The 25004-nt window shown below is 41.0% G+C and overlaps 1 protein-coding gene across 1 annotated transcript; it reads right to left on the bottom strand.

The window, feature by feature from the left end:
• Positions 1-25004, bottom strand: LSG1 (large 60S subunit nuclear export GTPase 1; the record flags this gene model as incomplete). Its single annotated transcript, XM_079704252.1, has 14 exons — positions 1-465; positions 1971-2144; positions 3708-3787; positions 6388-6502; positions 6948-7100; positions 7247-7348; positions 7778-8176; positions 11724-11900; positions 13043-13103; positions 18133-18219; positions 18750-18836; positions 19015-19135; positions 23106-23232; positions 24906-25004. 14 exons carry the CDS (start codon positions 25002-25004, stop codon positions 286-288), a joined length of 1962 nt encoding a protein of 653 aa, XP_079560378.1. The 3' UTR covers positions 1-285.

Here is a 25004-nt window from a genome sequence, read left to right as displayed (position 1 = left end):
ATTTAATTTTAATATTTCTTCAAAAAATTCCCAGTTTACAAATTACTATGCATTTGTATATATGTTTACACAAATAAACATACATCATTTATTCCCTCATCTCAGATTCAGCCTCCTACAGGAACAGGTTTCTGGGGCTCCAAGACGACCCTGTTAATTGGAGTTGGTGCTCTGAGGAGCCCCCCGGTCTTCATATCAGCTGTTGGGTGTGAATCACAAGGGCAGGGTCCACCCTATCGCACCACAGATGCACAGTGCAGATGCTACTTCTGTTGCAGTCCAAATTCACGTATCCAGGTGCTTATAGAGTCTACGACTTTTCTCTTTTTTATTTCTGTTGCCATGTTTTTTCCAGGGCTTCCCAGCCCCCGTCTCAGAGCTCACAGTAGCTGCCGTCACCAGGCCACTCCCAGGCTTGTAGCCCATCACAGCCTGGACTCCTTTGGTCAAAGCTCTCACATTTTCCTAGGAAATAAGAGAAAATACTATTGGCAATGTCAGCAGTCTCCTTTACAGGATATGCACAGGATTGCTTATGGAGAACTCCAAGAGAGTGGACTTCCATCTCTCACTGGTCCTCTTTCTCTCCCCATTCCTTAATAAGTTTCTCAGTGTTTTGTCTTCACTCCATTCTCTTTGTCCTCAACTTTGTTTAGTCCATGGCTTCAAACAACATCTATAACTAGGCTCAATACCAGCTATTTTCTGGAAATCTCTATCTTGATATCAAACTTCAACCGGCCACAACCCAAAGTTAGTTAGAAGCTGACTCTCCATTCTTTATTTCGGCCAGTGGTATAAGAATCTGCCCAGCCCTGAAGATGGCACACACTCTGTCTTCCTTATCTATCACATACAGCCAGGCACTAAGTTCTGTGGATTCCACTCTCAAGAACTTTGTACATCTTCCCCCCTCTTCTCCATCCCCACTGCTCTAACCCAGGTGTTCATCAGCTTTCACTGGACTTTCACTTTCACTGCAAGACTCCTCAAATCCAGTGTGCACATTTCTGTCAGAGTTCTCTATTCTGTATCTCTCTAGTCCTGTCCTCACAGATCTCTGATGGCTGCCTGTGGCCTGGGGAATCAAGTTCATATTCCCTCACATGGCACACAAGGCCACCTACAACATGGGCTCTTTACTGAAAAAGTCCACTCTCACATCTTTTTGCCTTCGTTCATGCTACTCCTTCTGCCTGGAAATCTGGCCCTCACCGCTTCTTCCAACTGACACATTTTTATTTGTTCCTCAAAGTCCAGCTTAAATAGCACTTCTTTGCTGTAGTTTAGCAAGGATGTGGAGAAATTAGAACCCTCATACATTGCTGATGGGGATGTAAAATGGTGCAGCCACTTTTGGCAAGTTTGGCAGTACCTCAACTGTTAAACTTAGAGTTCCCACATGACCCAGCAATCCCACTCCTAATGTATATACCCAAGAGAAATGAAATATATGTCCACACAAACACTTGCACATGAATGTTCATAGCAGCATTATTCATAATAGACAAAAAGTGGAAACAACCCAAATGTCCAACAACTGATAAATGGATAAACAAAATGTGGTCTATCCATTCAATGGAATATTATTTGGCAATAAAAAGGAATACAGTACTGATACATGGGTGAACCTTGAAGCCATTAGGCTAAAGAAGCCAGTCACAAAGGATCACAGAGAGTATGATTCCATTTACATGAAACGTCCAGAATAGACACATCTTTATATAAAGAAAGTAGCTTAGTGGTTGGCAGGGGTTGGGGACAGAGGGGAGTGGAGAGTGAATGCTAATGGGTACAGGGTTTCTTTCTGGATTGAGTGGTGATGGTTACATAACTCTGCAAATATCCTATAACCTACTGAAACGTATATTTTAAAAGTGTGAATTTTATGGTATGCGAATGTTATTTCAATAAAGCTGTTAAACAAAATGTACTGGATCAGAAGTTAAAAAAAAAACTTTAAAACTTACCTGATGGAAAAAAGTTTTGTCCACTACATTTTCAATCTGATTTGCTTTTTTATTTCTGCGCAGCTGCATTTTTATTTCCCCACCATTTGCTTTTTTCTCTAGGAGTCGCTGGTGTTGATACTGAAAGGTCAGAGGATCTCTTCCAGGAGGAGGATGACAGTACAGGAGTTTACCCTGCAAAGACAACATGCATGGTAACAGCACATCCTCAGGGCCATCTGTGTGAGAGTCCACAGAGGAGGCCTCTCCATGGTGCACCCTCTGATGGAACTTTCGGCCTTTTGACAGCTGAGCTGAGTTTTGGTCACTGCAACTGGAGAGTCCCTACTTACACCCTGATGATGATCCTTAGTGTTCTCGAGGCCTACCTCTTCCCACAGCTCCCACACCAGAACGAAATCTTCCCTGTGCCCCCTTTTACCTTGTTTACCGTACTCTTCAGTACATGTATATGATTATACTTAAGAGAATATTTTCCAAAACAAAATCCAGGACGTAGTTGGACAGTGTGGCTGTACTAATGGGGACACTGGGCCTGCTGCTGTTGTCCACTGGGTGCCAAGTTTCCTCTTTCCACCATAAACACTCTAAAAACTGTGGTTGTTTTTAACTCATCTCCCCCACCCTCCATAGTTTTACAAATGGTAAATGAATAAATAATTCATCTATACAAATATTCTATTAACTGTTTTCCTACCGAATTTAAAAAAAAGAGAATATGGCTGCCCTTTTTTCTATGCTCCAAGCTCTGCTGATGGTGTATTGAGAAGAGGACGGAATAAAGTGAAATCCTCACAACCAATTAAGCCCCTGGAATGCTTTTTTGTGGAAAGAAGTAGCTTAATAAATAAAAACTATTGGGGCTAATTAAGTGCCAGGCACTGAGCTCAGTGATGTGCATGCGTGCGTGCGTGCGTGCGTGCGTGTGTGCGTCTCCATACACTGTTCTCATTTATTTCCCATAATAATCTCATGGGATAGGTACTATTAATTCCTATTTTACTGATGAAGGAAAGCCAAAACTTAGCATGTCCTCACTTGTAATAAGAGAATAATACCTCACAGACTTACATATATTTTTTTTTTTTTGCGGTACACGGGCCTCTCACTGTTGTGGCCTCTCCCGTTGCGGAGCACAGGCTCCGGACGCGCAGGCTCAGCGGCCATGGCTCATGGGCCTAGCCGCTTTGCGGCACGTGGGATCTTCCCAGACCGGGGCACGAACCCGTGTCCCCTGCATCAGCAGGCGGACTCTCAACCACTGTGCCACCAGGGAAGCCAAGACTTACATATTTTTAATGAGATGACAAATGTAAAACATTTAGAACTATTCCTAGCAGGGCTAGCTTTGAATAAATGTTAGCTATGATTATTATTGTTACTGGACAAGTGTTGGAAGACAGGTATATAAACAGCTACACTGCAAGGAATACTGTGATATAGCTGCAGTAGGAACACCCAAGGGCTGGAGGAGATGGAAAAACTGGAGACCTAAATTTATCACCTTCACTGCGAATAGGTATTCAGAGATCTTCATCTCTTTCATATTATGTCAGTCACTTCTATGATTTATACGATGCTAGCTCTCCTGGATCAAGAATATAATTCCAGTTACGGCACAATATCAATGAGAAGATATCTCCTTTATAACCCAGCTGGTTGCCATTACCCTAAACACACGCTGTGGAGAAAGAAGACCTACTTATTCCAGAGGAACAAGAAGCAGGGTTCACTTACATTGACATAATCCTTCAGGATGTAGCGTGCAGATCGAGGTTGGTCTGGCTGTCCATGTGCTGTCATGAATCCTCGCATACCTGTGAGGAGAAATGAATTTTGCAAAACCTAAGTTAGAAAATATCACAACAAAGACAACTGAGGTGATGGAAATCTAGCCTTTTGTGTTATTACACTGTGCATTCTTACTTAACCTTAAAAAAAAAAACAAATCAATTAATAATGTAGAAAATATTTTGGTTAGCATTACAAAAACATCTGATAATCCAGGAGAATAGACTATATTGTTACATCTGATCTTCTGACAACCACCTAGCAACATGCTGTGATACATTCAATCTCTCTCTACTCCAGTCATTTCTTCTATCGCTCTGATTTTAATTATTGATTCAAGGAGGCTACTTGTACAATGCTATGTTGTCAATATTATTAGCAAAACCCAAAGCAACAGAGCAAGTTTTCTTATTTAATGATATGTCTACACCTTTTTCAGTTTCCCAAACATACAACGAAGATCCTTTTAAAACTAACTCAAGGGCTTCCCTGGTGGCACAGTGGTTGAGAGTCTGCCTGCCGATGCAGGGGACACAGGTTCGTGCCCTGGTCCGGGAAGATCCCACATGCCGCGGAGCGGCTGGGCCCGTGAGCCATGGCCGCTGAGCCTGCGCGTCCGGAGCCTGTGCTCCGCAACGGGAGAGGCCACAACAGTGAGAGGCCCGCGTATCACAAAAATAAATAAATAAATAAAAATACTACTAACTCAATTAGAAGGGAGTAGCAGAGCACAGCGGGTAAGAACACAAGCTTTGGCCGACAGGATCAAAACTCAGTTCCCTCCCATGCTAGCTGTATGTTGGCTCCTTCAGTTTAGAAGAAAGTATCAATAGTTATAACCGTACACAAAAATACATTTAGGAAAAGGAAAAAAAAAATCTAAAGATTAAAAAAAAAAAAAGGATTACAGTAAAATAGTTTTTCCCAAGTAAAACACCAAACCCAACAAAACTAAGAAGGAAAAACATTGTTGGGCTTCCCTGGTGGCGCAGTGGTTAAGAATCTGCCTACCAATGCAGGGTACATGGGTTTGAGCCCTGGTCCCAGAAGATCCCACATGCCACGGAGCAACTAAGCCCATGCGCCACAACTACTGAGCCTGCGCTCTAGAGCCCATGAGCCACAACTACTGAGCCCGTGCGCTGCAACTACTGAAGACCGTGCACCTAGAGCCCACGCTCCACAAGAGAAGCCACCGCAACGAGAAGCCCGCGCACTGCAAAGAAGAGCAGCCCCCGCTCGCCTCAACCAGAGAAAAGCCTGCGTGCAGCAGCAAAGACACAATGCAGCCAAAAAACACCCCCCAAAAAACAAACAAACAAAAATTGTTTATTAAAGTCGTTAACTTCTACAGGGCTAAAGAAACCATAAATAAACACTGGGAAAAACATTTGCAGCACAGATAACAAAGAACTCCTACAAATGATTATGACAAAAACAAATGATGCATAGAAAAAAGTGATTCTCAGAAGACCAAATGGCTAACAAATATATGGACAGATGTTGAATTTCACTAATATTTTAAGAATGTTTAGTCATCTGTTTTTACAAACTGGTTTTGTCCTCACTCTCTTTGATTTCATCAGAGAGAATCAGATGAAAAATCTTAAAAGACTCACATTTCTTTGTTTTATCTGGAAATCAAACCAGATGCAAAGTTTAGTGCAAGTCTACCTTTCCCCATCTTTCAGGTTAGCACACTAGGGAGGTCTAGATTAGGAAATCTGGGTTCTCACTGAGGCTATGCCACTGACCAGACACCACCTTGGGCAAATCATTTCACGCTCTGATTTCAGATTACTTGTCTTAAGAAAAGGGGGATGAGAGGTGGGGGAATCTTTAAGGCCCCTTCTTGCCTGTGATTTTGTGACTATAGCAGTCTTGCAACAAGTGCTTAGTATTCGTCCTCTTTAAAGTCGCTCAACTAAAGTAAATTCAAGGTCTGATTTTAACCATATAAGTGTGGTTTATATCAAAATCACCTTCCTCTGCCAGTAAATACTCAAACAACCTGAACTCCTTCCCTGCTGGGGGCAATTCCTTACAAAGGCAAGCCACACATGCATGGAAATTTTTTAACACCGCTTTTTCTTTAGGTAGATATGCGTCTTTCCAGATTACCTTTAAAGCTTGTGTTTAAGGTAAATAAATCACAGTGAATTGGAGAAATGACAGACAAAGATAATTCCCACGCAGAAAAAGAAAAAGCCAACATAGCCTTAGATCAGAAGCCCTGTGTCTACACTTGAGTCCTAGGCCTCCCATAGGAAAGGGCCTGAGAGAGCCTGGGAAGATGTGTCTCCCAGGCACTTGATTTCTATGATGAAGACCTGGGGAAGAGGCCAAGGATACAGAGCAGCTCCTTCTCTAACTCTAAAAAACACTTAACACTGACGTAAAATACCACTCAGGCAGTGGCCGGCTCTCCCTCCTTTACTGCTGGACCAAGTCAGCTACCTGGAGGCCACTTGGTGGACAAGACCAACAGGACAACAAAAATATCAAGGCTGAAAGATGACATGACAAATGCTAAGGAAAAATTCTGAACTTGTACCTTTGCAGAGTATTTCTCTTAGTAGCTATACTATTATTTTTTGTTCATGTTTTAAAATAAATCACAACTCACATCCATAAGCCGTCAACAGTTCTTCTGACGTTGGAGGTCGCTGGGGATCTTCATCTTCTCTAGGCTTTATGATGTCAATGCCGTACGTAGCTTCTAAAACACGTCTTGGAATATTCTGGCAAATATAAGATTGTCAAGGAATCCGTTTCTTTGAACTGACCCCCTCCTCCTCCCCTTGGTGTCTTCTAAGAACATGGTATTTCAGCACCTCTGTGACAAAAAAACTTTCACCTCTCCAAAGAAGAAGTATGACTATTCCTTAATTTAAAAGACTTTTCTCCCCTCTTTTAAACAAAGCCTTATGCACAATGATCACTTCCAAATGTGTCCTTTAAAAATATTAAAATATTATGTCTGAAACAGACCTTAAAGATGACACATTTTTATGTAAATACACTATAGATTTGTGAGATGACCCTAATTCAGACATAAAGCACCAAGTCTTTGTTTCTAATCCTTACAACTATGTAAAGAGTGATTATTTTTTCCTCCCCTATCTATTACCCAGATTTTTCTTAAGCCCTAATATACACATAACAACCAAAATTTTGGCACAGCACAGAGGATATTAGTGATATAGGTGGGAGGTGATCTCTCATCTGGTCAATCGGGAGGATTCCGCTGCAAATCATCTCGGCTTTGGTAGAGACAAAGGATGGCATCACCAGGCCTGGGCAGTCACATAAGCAGAGGCCAGGTTCCACATAGAGAGTCTGAAAGACAAGTAAGAGGTTTATGCTGGGCATACAGCATAGGAAGGGAAAGAAGAGCAGCACACGAGTGGCAAAGAACTTCAGAAAACACCCAGAGGGAGGAACTGGCGGAGAAGGAAATACAGAGGCCGATGCTGTAGAAATACCTGAAAATGCTTGGTGTGACCGGGCGTGGCAGACACAGACACCTTCTTGTTGCCCATGATGGTGTTGATTGTCGAACTCTTACCAACGTTTGGGTAGCCCACCTAGAAGGGTGTCAGAAGGAATGTTTACAGTATAAGTTGGCAAGGATCACAGGATGCCGAAAGTCTACCCTATCTAAAAAGCCTATCTAAAGGTAAGAACATTGGACTGGAAGTCTGAAGACAACCCTGAAAGCTCTCATTCTAGTATCTCTTGTAAGTGACGTTGACAGGTAGGGATGAACTGGGAGACTGTAGAAGATAATTAACATGAACAGTGGTGTAACCAATATAAGCCTTGAGAAAGTTTGTTCTTTGAGTTGGGCTTTGCCTGTCACCCAGTCTGCTCCCAGGATGCCCGTGGGCAACAAGAGGGCATCAATGTTCCCTGTGACGCCAGGGCCTGACTGATCTCTGGAGTTCCAGTGTAGCTACCAAAGGATGGGGAATACAGACCCTCACGGAACAATTTTATGACATATTTCATCTTACCAGTCCAACAGTAAGCTGTCCATTCTTCACCTTCTTTCCAGAGTGTAGCTGCTTAAAGATCTCCAGTAATTCCTGCTTCGATACCAGGTGGCTAAAATTGTGTATCTGCCTCTTCTGTGGGGTTTTCCTTCCTTGCGCCTCAGAACGCACAGCACAGCGTTCCTTCCCATCCTGGCCGCGGGCCTGCTCGTCGGGGCTGCTGCCATCTTCTGAGCACGTCTGCCAGTCCTCCTCCTCCTCCTGCTGACAGTCCTCATACTCGCTGTCATCTTCATCACTCCTGGCAACTTCATTAAGTGAAAGATGTTCAGTCTCTTTGTGTAGAGTTTCAGCTTCGTCACAACTGGAGTTTTCAAACTCAGCTGTGATGGCTTCTCCACTGTCTCCGTTTACTTCTTCCTGATGAAATAACAGACACCACAAAAGTTCAGAAGTGTGTAACAAATGCACTCTTCACTCTGGTGAACAACATTCAGAGTTGGTTATCTAAGATGAACAGAGGACAAGGAAAGTTACGAAGGAGAAAGAAAAAGGTGAATAGATGGAGAAGACAGCATGAGGATATCACCAAACTTTCAACAGTGGTGTCCTCTGGAGTGGTGGACCTTCACTTTACACAGTTTTGTATTATTTGAACTCTGTACAAATAACATGTATTACTTTTCTAATAGATAACTCTTTTCACCTATTTTTAATAGGTGAGCAAGGGTTTAGAAAAACCTGTATCAAGCTGAACTCCTTGGCAGTACACTTTTTTTGCAATGGGCTGTAGAATAAAACAAAGCATTTCTCATGAACGATAAAACATTTAACATTCTCTTCTCTGCACAAAGCAAGAAGGGTATAATTTGTAATTTGAGCTTCATTGTATATTTGCATTTCAAAGACAGTGGTTTGCATAGTTAAGGAAACTGCTATTCTTTTATAACTGCCTTTAATAAATCATAGCACCATGGAGCATAGGTCCCTGCATGTGAAGTATGAGAGCAATAAAACTCAACTCTACACATGGAAATTATTCACCAACCAACGATTTCCTTTGGAAAGAGAAAGGTAAAAATCATTTACGATTCATGGGTGTGTTAATCCTTCTGAATTCCTATGGATAACAAAGCAGAAATATGGCAATTTATAGTATTAACAAGCAGTATCAACAAGGGAGAATTGATTCAGATTTAGAAGTGATGGAAACCTATCATTTCCAAATAATCTAGCATTACAATGAGTAGCCACCACAGGAGAGGGCATGATGAACTCAGTTAAATAGGCATCCTACATTTTAGGAAAGAGATATTAAAAAAAATGTCAGGGAACAAAGGTATGATTTCATTGTCATTCCTGGGAACTCAAAAAGAAATATGGAATTGGAAGCAATTTCTATGATAAATGAGCAATAAATGTAAAGAAGTCACTGTGTGCTCTTCTGCAGAACACAAGAATGTAAGCTGAACATGAATGTGTATTAGGAAAACTAAGGCTAGAAGCAGTTTTGGTTCAGGAAAAATGATAAAGGCAACAAAAGGACTTTGCAGTAGTTACATCAAAAATAGAAAGAAAGAAGGGAAAAGTCAGTCTTTTGGGGGAACACAGTGCAATTTAAGAGATGGCCAAGAGAAAATCAAAGTACTCAATTCAAAAAAATGTCCTATTTTTTTAAAATAAGAAAGGTTAAGCAACCATAGAGAAAGAACCAAACTTCAGATAGGTGAGAAAACAGCAAATATCTATTTTTGGTAAGTTCGTGTTTGACACTCAAATGACAGATGTGATTAGATATATCACAATGGTAGCTGGCTACTTGACTTGGAAAATCATGAATAACAGATTTCAGAAGACCTGGGAGGAATAAATAGGGTTCAACTTTTAAAAAGGAAGAAAGAATATCTTCCATAAATCATGTCCTGTTAATCCAGAGTCTGACAGGGAAGCAATTCCTCAAGTTAGGAAATTCCTCCAAACAACTCCCCCCCTGACAGCAATGGGAGGCAACAAGGGTTCCCTGAGAACAGATGGTGCAAACAAATCCCACTTCCCTTTGCAATCTACTCCTTGGCTGATAGGTCGGGGAATACCACAGATGTAAAAGATGAAATGAAACACATAAAGTACTCAGAATAGTAATGCCTGGCTAAGAATAAGTTTTCTATGGGTTAGTTTTTATTAACAGTAATAACAGAATAACTATTTATAGCTTTTCAAATACATCTGTATGCATCACACTAAAATGTTTGGTACTGAGCACTTATTAAGCCCACAAAAGTTCACAGAGCTCTATCCTTGGCTCTGGTCTACTCAACAGCGTTATCAATGACCAGAAAGAATATATAGGAGGGCCAATACAAAATCTGCAGATGATTCAAAGCTGGAAGAAGAGAAAAGCAAATGACACATGCAAAATGAATTCTACCTTGTTCCCAAATCACTAATATTTAAGAGGAACAGCATGATCCTAAGCTGAGCTAAAACCAAAATGAAAACCTTTTCCCACATGTAAAGACAGGATGAGATCTGCTTAGTAAGTCTTATCTTTTAAATATTTGAGGGATGTGGTTGTTCACAGGTTCAATGAGCCAAGAGCATAAGCTCCTTTGAAAGGGGGTGAATTAACAAAAACTCTGAATTACTGGGAGTATCCTGATCACAAGAAATAAGAGTGCATGTCCTGGGCAAACCACACCTGGAATACTGTACTCAACCACCTGCCACCCATTTTAGGTGTGTGACACAGGCAGACAGGCGCTCAGGGTGAGGACTGCTCTGGAGGTCATGTCAATAAGGAGCAGGAAAGCAGACAATGTCTCTTCTGCAGAAGAGAGAACACGGGGAGAGAGGAAGAGGCCTCAGATCAAAGGTAGGGAAGCTGACTTAGCTTCACTGGACTAAAGAACTTTCTAACCTTGGAGATAAAAAGGAATGAGACACCTGGTGTCTGCCATTTAAAGCAGTCACAGAGACAGCATGTGACTGCCAGGGAGGTGGAGGGAAGAACTCCTTCACAGAGTTAGAGCTCACTTTATTTGTGAGCTCACCAAGGGAGGGTGTTGTATTCATAGCACCCAGCTCAGCACACTAACCAGTCAGTAAACAGTTGATAAATAGAGGTGAGAGGAAAGGAGGTGGAGAGGAAAAGATATGACTTTAAGTCTCTTCCTGCTCTAAGATTCTATTACTAATTTCTTTTCATAGTTGGTTACCATTAATTTTTACTAGAAAATAACTCCTAAACTGTTTCTGTAAAAAGTAGATTAAAAGATACAGAAAATAACATGGTATATCTTAATTTAGGACTACTTCATTTCTTTGTTTTCAAAACAAAGTCAAAAGAGAGTCTAATCAAGTCCAGAGAAGTTACTACATTCAGTTTTATCTGACTTTTTGTTCTGACTTCTCTTAAAAGCAATTACAGGGCTTCCCTGGTGGCGCAGTGGTTGAGAGTCCGCCTGCCGATGCAGGGGACACGGGTTCGTGCCCTGGTCCGGGAGGATCCCACATGCCGCGAAGCGGCTGGGCCCGTGAGCCATGGCCGCTGAGCCTGCGCGTCCGGAGCCTGTGCTCCGCAACGGGAGAGGCCACAACAGTGAGAGGCCCGCGTACAGCAAAAAAAAAAAAAAAAAAAAAAGCAATTACATACAAGGTCAGTATGAAACTTCCTATACAATTTTCTGCCTAAAATTTTAAAAAAATTAAAAATTATAGCTACTATCAGTGTGCATCATAGACCCCTGGGATAGCAGACTATTTAAAAACCAGAGAAAGCAACCTTGTGGCTTACTTTTCTATAGATCACCCGACTATCACAGCAAAAGAAACAAATAAAACCCAACAATAAATAAAACAAATAAAACCCAAACATCAATAAATAAATTTAAAAAAAAAACAGAGCACACTTAACAGAAGCCAAAATCCTCCTCCTTGAAACCCAACCTGAAAAAGTCCCCCAGGTTACCTTAGAGTCATCAACCAGTTGAATGGCTTCAGACAAAGCCGACCAGAAAATGACCTTCACATTTTCCTTTTCGAAGAACTCGGCCCAGGCACTCCGCTGCTCGGTAGTCATCAAGTCAGCCTTATTTATCAGAATAACATTCTCCTTGTTGTCATCAATTGTTTTCACATAACATTCCTATGCAAGATAAAGATATTTACATATTTCTCCAAAAGGGGGAAAATTAGGCTAATTATACTGAAGATCCCCAGCTATGACTAAAAGTTTTTACTGTCCCCAGTTTTAAATCATTCCCAATTTAAAGATTTTTAATCATGATACATTCTATGGATCCTTTCAGCAAGCTCTGAAAAGAAATTAGGTCATCTATACTTAGAAAAAATACTCTTCACATAAGAAACTGGAAAGGGTAAAAAGAAATGCTTTCCTGCCCAGTTTAAGTAAAACAGGTTCTTATTTCTTTAAATTATATAGTTCCTCTCTTTAATAATCTTGAAATTTTTTTTTTAAGCAAAGTTAAAGAACTGTATAACTAGATTTGTCGGCCAGCGGGACTATCTTCAAGCCAAGTGATGATAGCTAATAATAATCTTACCTATTAATATAAAAAAATATTTTTGAAGGCTAAAAGGAAAACAAGACCCAGTGATTAATTCCCAAGCACAGCTCTCCATTAGGAAATAGACCGGAAGTATGAAGCTGAATTAATAAGAGTTTCCCCATTAAGACTGTTATTCACCAGTGGATTTTAAAATAATCAGTACTATTCCTACTCTGGTCCTCAAACAAAAATAGGAATACTTCATGTGCGTTCAGTGTCTTATTAATTGAAAGCCTGTATCACATTATTTCTTGTGATCCTCACACCTTAATGATTACCCCCTGTGGTGTTTTACAAGCTTAGTTCATTTGTAAAATACTACAGGAGGTAATAACTACGGTGTGAGAAAAGAAAGCTTAGTGGGATGGGTAAGTGAAGGGACTAGGCATATGCTAAAGTAAGCAAAATGCTATTTCAACTAGAGTCTCTTAAAAAATGAGAAACACTGGCAAATGTCTATTAACAAAGTGGCTTCGAAACTAAAAGTAGAAAGTTCAAGTGTTTGTGCCTTCCTGCAGATGGAAACAACTGTTGGAAGAAAACATCTATCTAAACAGTCCCAAAATGCAAGCTCCTGACCTTGGGAGGAGCAGGAGGCCAGATTAAACAAAGCTAGAGGAGGGTGCAAAGGCCTGCCTAGGGTCACTGCTATCGGGGATGCCGTCCTCCCACAGCTGCCCAAGGACTTAAAGTTTGAATCATGTCACATTTTACTTACCAAATCCTCACACCTAAATAGGAGTGGATTTCGAGCATCCACTATCTGGACCACGATATCACTGAAAAACAAATGTGAGATACACCAATCACTGTGAAGTGAAAGGAAATAGTAGCAAACACTTTCCACATATTAAGCACTGATATATTTAACGTTTTAAGGTACAACTATCCCCAGTTTATATACAAAGAGGCTGAAGTTTAGAACAGCTAAGTGGCTTGTTCAAGGTCACCAGCTACTAAGTGAGGGAGCTGGAATGAGAACGCAAGCCCTCTGGACCAGAGCTTGTAGTCTCTGATGATGTTTCATTGTTAAAACTTTTATCTGTATCTTCTAGTAAACTCTCCTGGAGAGATCAAAGAGTATTCCAAAGACTTCAATCCAAGGTGAGGTCTACTGTATACTCAGTGCTTAGTTTACACTTGTGTTAAGTAAGGCTTCAAAAAACCCCTAATATATCACTTGCTCACAGCTGCCACCATCAAAGCCTATATCTTATTTAAACCTAGGGCTGACATGTGTACATGTAGCAAATCATCATCCACCAGTTCCAAGAATGTGTTTAAATGGTAAAAATACAAAACAGCAAAATATCAACTTAAGTTGCCATAATGAAGCAGGAATGATGAGTCCAACATCTTCCATCACATGTAAGATGATGTAGCAATATGAAAAGTTTCTGCGGCTGACAGCAAGCCCCTCGAATCCCTCACAAATGTAGTGGGGACGACAGCAGCTGAGCACTGTAAGAATAAATACTGCACTTCTCCGGCAGAATCCTCCCTCCCTTCAGACCCTGTGGCTAGGAAAGCTACTTTAAGGGCCAGCTGTGACTGCCACTGGAAGGAAACAAGCTGTGGATGTGCTACCACCAGTCTCCCGCAAATCCGTATCTGGTCAGCTTTTCCTCAGGTAACTCCTATGCAACTGAAGGAAATGTATTAAATCAAGGTTACCATTTAGGGCAGAGCTTTTGACAAAGTGCATTTTCCTTCAGAACAGTTAAATTTCCAGCATGATCTTGTGAGCCAAAGAAACTCACAGACCTGCTAATTTATGACAAATTGCTTTTAAGTTCTCTAGTTAAGTGGGTCCTAGTATTTCCTTCTTTAAGGTAATATCTACCACTTTCCAACTGTGAGGATTTAACAGTAAATGCAAAAATGACTGCAAAAAATGGACAAAGCCTAATGAACTAAAATTACAAGGTCCACACACATTATGTCTACCTACCAAACAGGTAGAAAGAATAACCAGCTTAGACACACCAGTAAGAAAAGAAGGAAAGTTTAAGGCAGCTTGCTTCATGTGCTGAATTAGGATGCCTAGATAAGTGCTAGCTATGTACTGGGAAGGGTTGATGCAACACAATGGAAGCGCCTTGTCTTACTGGAATACAGCGTTCTGCCCTCCATGCCTCGGCAGTTTCCGCCATTTCAATGACATATTATACATCAAATCTTTTCTGATAACTACTCTTGAAATTAAAGAGGCAGATGGCATAGCTAGCCTGTTACCAAACAGGAGACATCTGCTTTACAGAACATATCAATAAATATTTCCTATTAAAAGACACAGCAGTAGTCACTTTATTGATGTTTCTATGTGACTCAGATCCACTTCTGTGTGATATAAACTATATTCCCTGAGTCAGAAACATGTTCTCTCTTATAAAACCACAGAGAAATATCACAAAAAAGTAAAAGAGCAAGTAATCCAATAGAAGCTACTAGTTTCAATAGTACAGGCTCACTCTGGGGAAACAAATTGCTTATTTAGGGGCATGAAAAGCAAGGGAAGGGCTTTGCTGTTGTTAAACCTGGAAGAACACATATGGCTACCTCTGTTCCCTCTCAAAGCCTGCAAAACATGAAAGCAAAGACTGGAACTCATCAGGACAAAGAGAAAGAAAGAACAGCAGCTAAGAAATGTCAGCCCAATGAGAAGTGAGCCTGTTCATGCCCCAGAGCTCCGAGAAAGCTCAGGATTAGAAGCATCACGTCTAGCTTTCATGGCAAGAGTGAGGTAGAGGACTGAAATCATTCTCAGCAGGGAGCAATTAGGTCCACGCCCCTGTTCCATTCAGCCAGGCAGCCACACGTCACCCCACAGCCCCTGTGGAGAAAATGAACCCTGGAGAAAATGAACCTGAGAGGCTCCTGAACTGGGACCTCAAGCAAAGGAGAAGGTGGGAAAGAGGTGCTATACTGAAGAAAGGAGGATTAAGCATAACTCTACACCCCAAATGATGGAAATGCCCAGCTCCCTTGTATTACACCACCACCTTTAGCCCTGTTCCTGGCAGGAGATAGTCCTCCTCTTTAAGAAACTGACTGATCCTAGGGAAAACACCCGTAGATACCGACATCTTAGCATATTCCAAAAAAATAAAATTGATCCTTGCTCAGTTACTGTACAGTGAAGTTCACCAGTGGGCAAACTCCACCCAAACAAAAGTCCTGTCAATCAGCTTTGTAATGCTTTGTTCTTAAATATGAACAGACAGCAAACATCATTTGACATCGGAGGAAGGCCTCTTACATAAAAGTCAGAAACCAGAATAAGTAGGAAAAAAAAAGAATGCAGAGGGAAGACAGATGATAAAGGAAGTAGGAGAAAATCTAGAATTAAATAGTAAACTATAAGTGTGCAAATGGGGGCACTCCCTCAAGCATGAGGTTTCAATATTCCATATCGTTACCATTTATCTTTGGAAATAAGAAAACAGACGTTTTCAGCAGTACACATCCCAAATGCTATGAGGCCCTGAAGGAGAAATTAGCTCACTCTGTTCCCTGGGAGAACCACACTGGGTCTTCCCAAGCCCCATTCAAGCCTGCATGGAGCCCGCGATCAGGAGCAAGCTTCCCCTTTCTTCAGGCTTAGAGATTTGCCTTGCTACTCTGACCTCCTCACATCCCAGGCCAACAGCCCTCTCTGTCCCTGAGGGAGCAAGATGCGGGTGGGGGGGGGGCGGTATATAAGTGACTTAAAAAAGAGAGAGAGAGAGAGATAATTCACATATCATAAGATCCATCATTTAAAAAGTGTACAGTTCAGTGGTGTTTCGTATATTCACAAAGTGGTGCAACCATCACCGCTATCTAATTCCAGATCATTTTCATCACTCTAAAAAGAAATGTAAATAACTTCTACAAATTTAATCCAAGTCCTTTTTCTTAGTAACAGTGCTAAATGTGCTAATATTCTTTCCCAGGAATCCCAGTTAAAGCACCCTGTTTCCTAATGTTCTTATTGGGTATATTCTATGGACTAAACAAACAAACAAACCCACATCCTAAGGGCTCCTTGTTAAAAGCATCATTTCAAATATAAGGTTCATTTATGATCTCCAAAATTTACAAGCTGCTCATGCAGCTCAATATCAAAAAAACAAACAACCCAATCCAAAAATGGGCAGAAGACCTAAATAGACATTTCTCCAAAGAAGATATACAGATTGCCAACAAACACATGAAAGAATGCTCAACATCATTAATCATTAGAGAAATGCAAATCAAAACTACAATGAGATATCATCTCACACCGGTCAGAATGACCATCATCAAAACATCTACAAACAATAAATGCTGGAGAGGGTGTGGAGAAAAGGGAACCCTCTTGCACTGTTGGTGGGAATGTAAATTGATATAGATACTATGGAGAACAGTATGGAGGTTCCTTAAAAAACTAAAAATAGAACTACCATATGACCCAGCAATCCCACTACTGGGCATATACCCTGAGAAAAACCATAATTCAAAAAGAGTCATGTACCAAAATGTTCATTGCAGCACTATTTACAATAGCCAAGACATGGAAGCCACCTAAGTGTCCATCAACAGACGAATGGATAAAGAAGATGTGGCACATATATACAATGGAATATTACTCTGCCATAAAAAGAAACAAAATTGAGTTATTTGTAGTGAGGTGGATGACCTAGACTCTGTCATACAGAGTGAAGTAAGTTAGAGAAAAACAAATACTGTATGCTAATACATATACACGGAATCTTAAAAAAAAAAAAAAATGGTCATGAAGAACCTAGGGGCAGGACGGGAATAAAGACGCAGACCTACTAGAGAATGGACTTGAGGATATGGGGAGGGGGAAGGGTAAGCTGTGACAAAGTGAGAGAGTGGCATGGACATATATACACTACCAAATGTAAAATAGATAGCTAGGGGGAAGCAGCCGCATAGCACAGGGAGATCAGCTCAGTGCTTTGTGACCACCTAGAGGGGTGGGATAGGGAGGGTGGGAGGGAGACGCAAGAGGGAGGAGATATGGGGACATATGTATATGTATAGCTGATTCACTTTGTTATAAGGCAGAAACTAACACACCATTGTACAGCAATTATACTCCAATAAAGATGTTAAAAAAAAGTTCATTTATGGAATCCTTATAAATAATTCATATACTCTTTGACAAAAATAAAAACCTTTTAGCTATCAGGATATGGAAAAGACTGAAAAAATCTCCCAGTCTCAACTTATCAAAGGCATTCTCTTCTTTTCAAAGCCCAATTAAAACAAATCATTCCTAATTTCCCCCAATACTACTAAAACTGCTCCTTCCTCTGCTCTGACTCAGCCCACTACCCTCTCTCTAATACAATAGGAATCACACTCCAGTTTGTATTTTACTAATACCTTAGTGCAACGATCACGTTTCATCCATCTGTGTGCCCCTGGTGCTTGGTCCTTTGCTTGGCCTCCCCCATAACATATTTGCTCTTTGCAAGCAGACACCTACCCCTTTCCCAGCCATATTTTCCATATTACCGGTAGGAACTCATACACATTTGCTGAAATAACTACAGGTGCTTCAGAACTCATCTTACAGAAAATAGTCACCACTCTTGCAAGTTTATCAATGTGTTTATCTAATAACAAACACCCCTTATATTTAAAAAGAAATATAGTATCTTACTTTCAGGTTTTATAATAATTCTCAGTAGCCCTGTGCATAACTTGATCCTGTCCCCTCAGCCCCTCCCTGGGCTCACAAACATATATAACTTCCCAATCTAATAGACCGCCGCCACCACATACTCCTTACACAAAAAGAAAACAGTAACCTACCTTCTTTCAATCACCCTCCAGAGCTGGCACCAAAAATCCAAATTTCTTTCAAATGGAGTCAATATCAGGTTTTGTTCCTCTTCCAACCTGATTTTAGAATGAGAAGTTTATACCTCTGCCAGCTTATAATAGTAGGGTTCAAGTAGTATAAACACCCAAATTCACTGCATTAAAAAAATAAGTACACAAGTATTAACTGTCAAATGATTTTTATATACTTTCTGCTGAGTCAATATGCAAATCAAATGCAAATTTTATACTTAAGCTTTTTAAGCCCTGAAAGTTTATTTAACACACAAAGTGACATTTCTCCCAGACATCTCTTCCTGGAAGAATGCTCCAGAGAGCAGAGATCAACTCCAGGGTGACTAATGGCTAGAGAAGGGTATGAAAAGGAGAAAAGGCCAGGAATGGAGCAATCAACTCACCATCTTTGTGCAAGGACACATGTGCACAAAGCAATGCGGTTTGCACACACGCCAATTTGCACTTATAAGATGAAATCTACCATTTCCCCTTTAAAAGAACAAAGCCTTCAAAATGCAAATAGCAATGCAAGCACACTAAAATGCCTAACTCAGAATTTCAAGGCAATCTTCCTGTAGACTAACACTCACCGGACAAGTTGACGTCTCCATTCTAGAAAGCTATCTTTCTCTGCCTGTCTGAGTTCTTCTGCGCTAGTTTTTTGGTCCCACTTTGGTCTGCAACAATCACAAAGGAAAAAAAATTCCAAATGAGTTACCAAAATAATATAGGAGATTGGGATTTAATAATAGCAGCTGAGAAAGGAAAGCAGAAAAACATGAACACCAAATAAAAAATTTTATATTTAGTGGCCTTGTTATGCCTTTTAATGTCCTATATTTTTATTCAACTCACCTCCTTGGGATACACAAGAACTGTTTGTTTTCTTCATGGAGTTTCTTAATTCTCTGGTTCTCCTCAAAAGACAGTAGTCCAGTTCTAGCCTCAGGAGGTACAAATTTAATATTAAGCTTCTCTGTTTGTAGGGAAAAAAAAGTACTGTTATTTAAGAGGAAGTATAGAGAGTGAATGTTGGTCATTACTTAGAAAACTAAAAATATGAGCACCTAAAACAGAATTTAAGCTTTCTTGATTTAGATAGATTCCCCTAGCCTTGAATTAATTATAATTTCTAAAGGAAGTTTTCTAGCCACCCCCCCAAAAAGAATACAAGAACAGATCTTTATTAAAACTTTCAAAAGGTCGACCACTTTTTCAAGTACTGATTTTATAAAACTCCACATGCTAAATGCATTTCATGGAAACAGAAGCAATAAGAGTGGGAAGGGATTGTAAACAATCATTACAACCAATCTCTTCATTTTACATGTGGAGAATAATTGTAAGCCAACGGGAGTGAGGGGGGAAGCAACGATTCAGCAAGGAGACTTACTCCAGTTAGAACTGGTAAACTACTTCACAGCTATAATTTACATGAAATATTTAGGAACATCCACAGTTAAGCTATATAAGAATTCAAAGGAATAAAAACACGTCCAGTCTATGTATGAACCAGAGACCTCTGCTCTAGGGCTCTATCCCCCTCAAGTTGCTTCAGGCCCCTCTACTGTACCACACATGGCCACCTAGTCTCCCGGGCAGGTGACTGCACTGAGATAAGCACCTGAGAAGCCAGCTAAGCTCCTTACCAAAATGCCAAGGGGAGGTCCTATCCAAGGATAACAGGACATCTTCAGCAATGTTCCTCTTAACCTTGAAGCAAAGACTGCAATCTGCTACCCTCATTGGACCACCAATACTGCATGGTCCAGTCACCTAGAGCAGCAGCCCCCAGCCTTTCTGGCACCAGGGACCAGTTTCATGGAAGACAATTTTTCCACGGACTGGCGGGGGGTGGGGGTGGGGTGGGATGCTTCAGGCGGTAATGCGAGCCATGAGGAGCGGCAGATGAAGCTTAGCTCGCTCGCCCACCACTCACCTCCTGCTGTGCGGCCCGGTTCCTAACAGGCCGTGGACTGGTACCTAGGTTGGGGACCCCTGACCTAGAGTACAGCCAATTCAGTCCCCATTCTCATTCATGTCATCCTCAACCAACAGTCAGAATACACATCCCTTTAGCCTCATACTGGATAATTCTTTCACATTAATTCCTCCTTCCAATGGTGATCTCCCACCCAGTGTTCCCACTTTGCTTGGGCCAACCTCTGTAAACGTCTCCAGCCCCTTGATTCTTTCCTCTTCTCCCAGTGTACCACCCAGCTTGTAGCTTCATTTCTTTCCCTATTTGGCTAAAACCACATGGTCCATCCATTCCACCACTCTCCGACCAAACATCAAATTCCTTAGCCCACTGCACCGAGCCCACTATCCATTCTCGTTTTCATTTCAGTAATGATGCTGAGTTCTGTTGGAGGTAATCACACAATAATGCAGCCACCTGTCTCTGAACTGTTTTTACTACCAACACTTCTGACACCGAATGTGTGGGTTTTCCCACACCAACAACCAGTTCTCCAACTCTCCAGACACCAACTGGGTGTCCTACAATTCAATTCTATTCTGACACTAACTATCAAGTGACTTCCCCACTTCAGATGCCAAATCTCTGAATGTATTTTTATGGAGGCCCCATAGATTAAATCATTGGCCACTAGTGTGATTAACTCAATCTCCAGGACGTCTCTGCTCCCCAGTGGTTGAGGGAGGAGTTTCTGAAAGTCCCAACCCTCAAATCCCAGGGTTGGTTTCTGTGGCAATCAACCTCCACAAAGAAGTTACCTAGGGGCCCACCGGTCACCTCATTAGCATAAACTCTAGTAAGATTGCAAGGGGCTTATTATGAACAACAAAAGACACTCCTCTCACCCCTACCACTCAAGAAATTACAAGGGTTTTAGAAGCTCTTGTATCAAGGAACCAGAGATGAAGACCAAATATAAATGTATTTCTTATTATATCACAATATCACATCTTCCTCTTACTTGCTGAACATAAGAAGTGAGTACGGCCTGTGCCATCTTTTAAAGGTAAAGAGTTCCCAGTGAATACTTAGCATTTCTCGTTGTTTTGCTCTCCTGTGCAAGGCCAGGGATCCATGTGAGAACCGGCTTAAAAACCATGGACCTAATCTGATTCAAAATGCACTATGTACACACATACACACACACACGTACAATTTTGCCTGCAATCTGAGGGGTTCACAGCTGAAACTTGTAGCCTCCAGGTTAAATCCCTGTCCCTCTGTGTCCAGGACACAAGTGCTGTCTGAAGGCCATAGAGAGTTGAGACAAAATTCTATCACTTCTACATTATTAAGGAAAAGGGGAAAAGGCATGAAATTAATTTCAATGAGGAATTCTTACCGATTTTTGAAAGGCTTATGGAAACTGCATTATGCAGGTATGACTGCTCAAGTCATTGGTCATTCGTGATGAACTTAATCTCCAGCTCCTCTCCTCTCCCCAGTGGGGCTAAAAATTCCAACCTTCTAATTATCCTTACATTGCTCACAAGACCAACCCCCATCCTGAAGCTATTCAGGGGTCCTCATTAAAATGCAAAAAGACACTCCTCACTCTTCACTTACTCCATCCCCTCCATAAAGTCTGGTTTATTCTAGCTCACTAAAAATCTTGTTCCTATTCTTTTCTCCATTCTTCTACTACTACTATTTCAGTTCTGGCCTGATTCTCTTGCTGTACTAAAGCAGTAGTTTCCTAACTACTCTTTCTTCCTCAGAATCCATCAGTGTTCTTTCAAAAAATGTTTCCTACTTGCTTACATCCCTCTAAAGACTCCTTTAAAGTCCTTATTCTCTCCTGGCCCTGGCCCTCCTGCCTAGTGTTTGTGCATCACATCCTGTCCCCATGTACTTTAAGCACCAACAGGGCGAAGCTCCTGTTTTTTTTTTTTTTGCACATTATTTTATTTGCACATTATTATTTTTGTTTTGTTTTATTTTTTTAATTTTTTTGGGGGGAGGGGATTTTTTTTTTATTCAAACAGAAAGTCACAAAAATTATAATCACCCTCCTCAGTTCCCTCAGTCCGTTTTCTGAACACAGTGGACGGCTGCTCAGATCTTAGCTTGAAGTGCTCTGCCTGCCTGTGTATAATGTCCTGGGTCATCTCACCTGCCTGCTAACATCTACTCATCTTTTAAGACTCAGCCCCAGGGGAAAGCTTGCCCTGACTGGCCCTAGTGTTCCTTCAGATAGAAATGAACACCAACTCCATCTTTTATGACCCTATTCTCTGCTACAGACTTCTTTTGTAGCACCTTAGACAAAATTCTGCAGAAACAAAATTTGTCTTAGTCAACACCATACTTTCAGGAGTCAGTACAACACCTGAGAGTAGCTGGGGCTCAATAAAAGCATTTTGAACAAATGAATGAATCTGCTAAACAACATAATAACACTTATAATAAGAGAAGAGCAATAGACAGGGTAGTTTATAATGCTGTCTCTGTGCCAGGTAGTTTTCTAAGTGCTTAGAAAAAACAAAAACAAAAACAACAAAAAAGGGAAAGCAGTGACTAAAACAAATTACATGCATGGAAATATTTACTATAATGTGTTAACAAGTGCTTTAAAATACAATTCAAATTGCCTAAGTTACAGCTGCAGGCCCAGGATTTTGCTTCTAACAATGGTATCAGAAAACATTTTCTGGAAAATGCTGGTATTGTCCACTGTAATGTTGACTGGTCTCTTTCCTTATGAGAGACTGAGGTTCTTGAATTTGATATGATGATGGATAACCTGAAGTGTTTTTTAGAGCTGAATTTGAAAACTGTGGCACATTCTGTACCTCCCAGTTGAGTTCATCTTGACCTTCCCACACTGCTTCTGGGATATGTGCCTTTGGTTTAAAGACAGCTCCTTTATGAGTTTGGTAGGATTGGCAAAACACTTCCAAGCAGACTTATTTGTATATAGGCAGCAAAGACACAAATGTGCTGTAGGCACTCAGCAACAACTTACCAGCTACAAACTCTGTTCCTGCAAGTTCTGCAGTGGCAAGGAAGTCATCCAGGGAGCTCTGTTCAGTCACGGACTGAAGATTAAGACGACCCCAATCATAGCCATCATTGAGTTCACTTGTGTGCAACTATGAATAAAACACAAGGTGGTAATACAGCTGCTCTCTTCTGCTCTTAACATCCAAACTAACTCCCAAGTAACTATTCTATGGTCTTGAGGGTGGTATCAGCCCCTTTAGAGTCAATACTAATAACAGTTAACATTTAAATGAGCACTTTCTTACCTCACTTTCTTATCCATCTTACAGATGGATAGTTACTCTCCATTTATTTTCTCATTTTATTTTCAAAATCTTTTAAGATAAATTTTATTGTATCTCTATTTTACTGATGAGGAAACAGGATTAAATTAGATAAAACAACTTGCCTATAGTGGCAAGCTAATATGTGGTAGAGATAAGAACCTGAACCCATATACCATATACTCTGGTCCTGGCAGCCACTGTTCGTCAACTTTTTTTGACGGAGACCCACAGTAAGAAATACATTTCACATAGTGACCCAAATGCTGTGAGAAACTTAGTGATACAACTGTGTACCATTCAGTATAGTAAAATGGAAACAAAGGAATCCTGAAACAAAGTTACTTTATTACATGCCACACAGACTGGTATTTTCTTGAATTCTATTCTGTAGGGTGAAAAACCTGGCTAGTTGAGAGTTACTGAACTGATTTCCAGACACAACCCATAGTTTGATAAGATAAACACCATCCTAAGCTCTACATTCTGTACAGGTGCAAGTAAATGAAAAAATTAAAGGTTAAAAGGCTAGGTGGTTTGCCCAAGGCCACAGAATCATCAAAAATCAGCATAAGGATTAGAATCCAGTTCTTTAGAATTCATAATCGAATCTTCCCACTACTTCCTAATGGGTACATTAACAACAGGTTGCTTCAAAATCAATTAAAATTACTGGCAATCTAATGTCCAGAGTAACTCTCACCTGATGAATATTGATGAGCTCTGTATGCTGTTTACTCTGCAGATTATACAGATGGAAGTTAGATAGTGTTTAGTGCCCATGGATAATTTAGAGACACCTTTGACTTTGCACAGATTCTTACAGAGAACTTCGCGAGTTCTCAAATACATGAGGGAATGAATATCAAAATGACAAACACAAGTAAAACTACTTCATCCGCTTTACAAGGATACTAAGAATTATGATCGTTCCCAGGCCCAGGGAACTATTAGGCCCGCCAAACTTTGGAGATAAGTTGTTCAGCTTTGAGTGAAACCACTAGGGAATAAAAAGGGTGAAGCAGGAATCTGAGTTATTTTGTACTTCTGGTACCAACCAGCGGCTCTTGGAGGGTCAATTCTTTGAACAAATGAATACAAAAAGTAGTTTTTATGTCTTTCCTGTACAGAAACTTACAAACGCTTTCATGGCTTACAGGGCAAAGACCAAACTTTTATCCTGGCATTCAAGATCTCACTGCAACCTCATCACCACACTGGCCTCCACCTCTGGGCTCTGTGCCTTGCTAGAAGGAGGGCCTGTTAATCTGCCTGGTAGGCTCTAAGGGACTTGAACATTTGCGCATTGTGGTATCCGCGGGGGGCTGGGGGGTCCCAAACCGATCCCCGCGGTTAACGGGGGACGACTGTACTCATCCTTAGAAACCCTATTTTGGCATCATTTCCTCTGGAAAATTTCCCTGTGACCTCTGACCCCAAGCTTCGCAGCTTTCAGACTCTCATAACTAGACAGACTGGGAAAGATGACAAGGTCTTACCCAGGAGTCGGTGTGACGACGGCTACGGCTCCGCTGAACTTGCTGGCGGATAAGAGCCCGACCGAGGGTCCCAGCCTCCGGCGCTCTCCTCCGACCCAT

Source organism: Hyperoodon ampullatus, assembly GCF_949752795.1.
Source record: "Hyperoodon ampullatus genome assembly, chromosome: 5".
Taxonomy (NCBI): domain Eukaryota; kingdom Metazoa; phylum Chordata; class Mammalia; order Artiodactyla; family Ziphiidae; genus Hyperoodon; species Hyperoodon ampullatus.
This window is presented reverse-complemented; position numbering and strand designations above follow the sequence as displayed.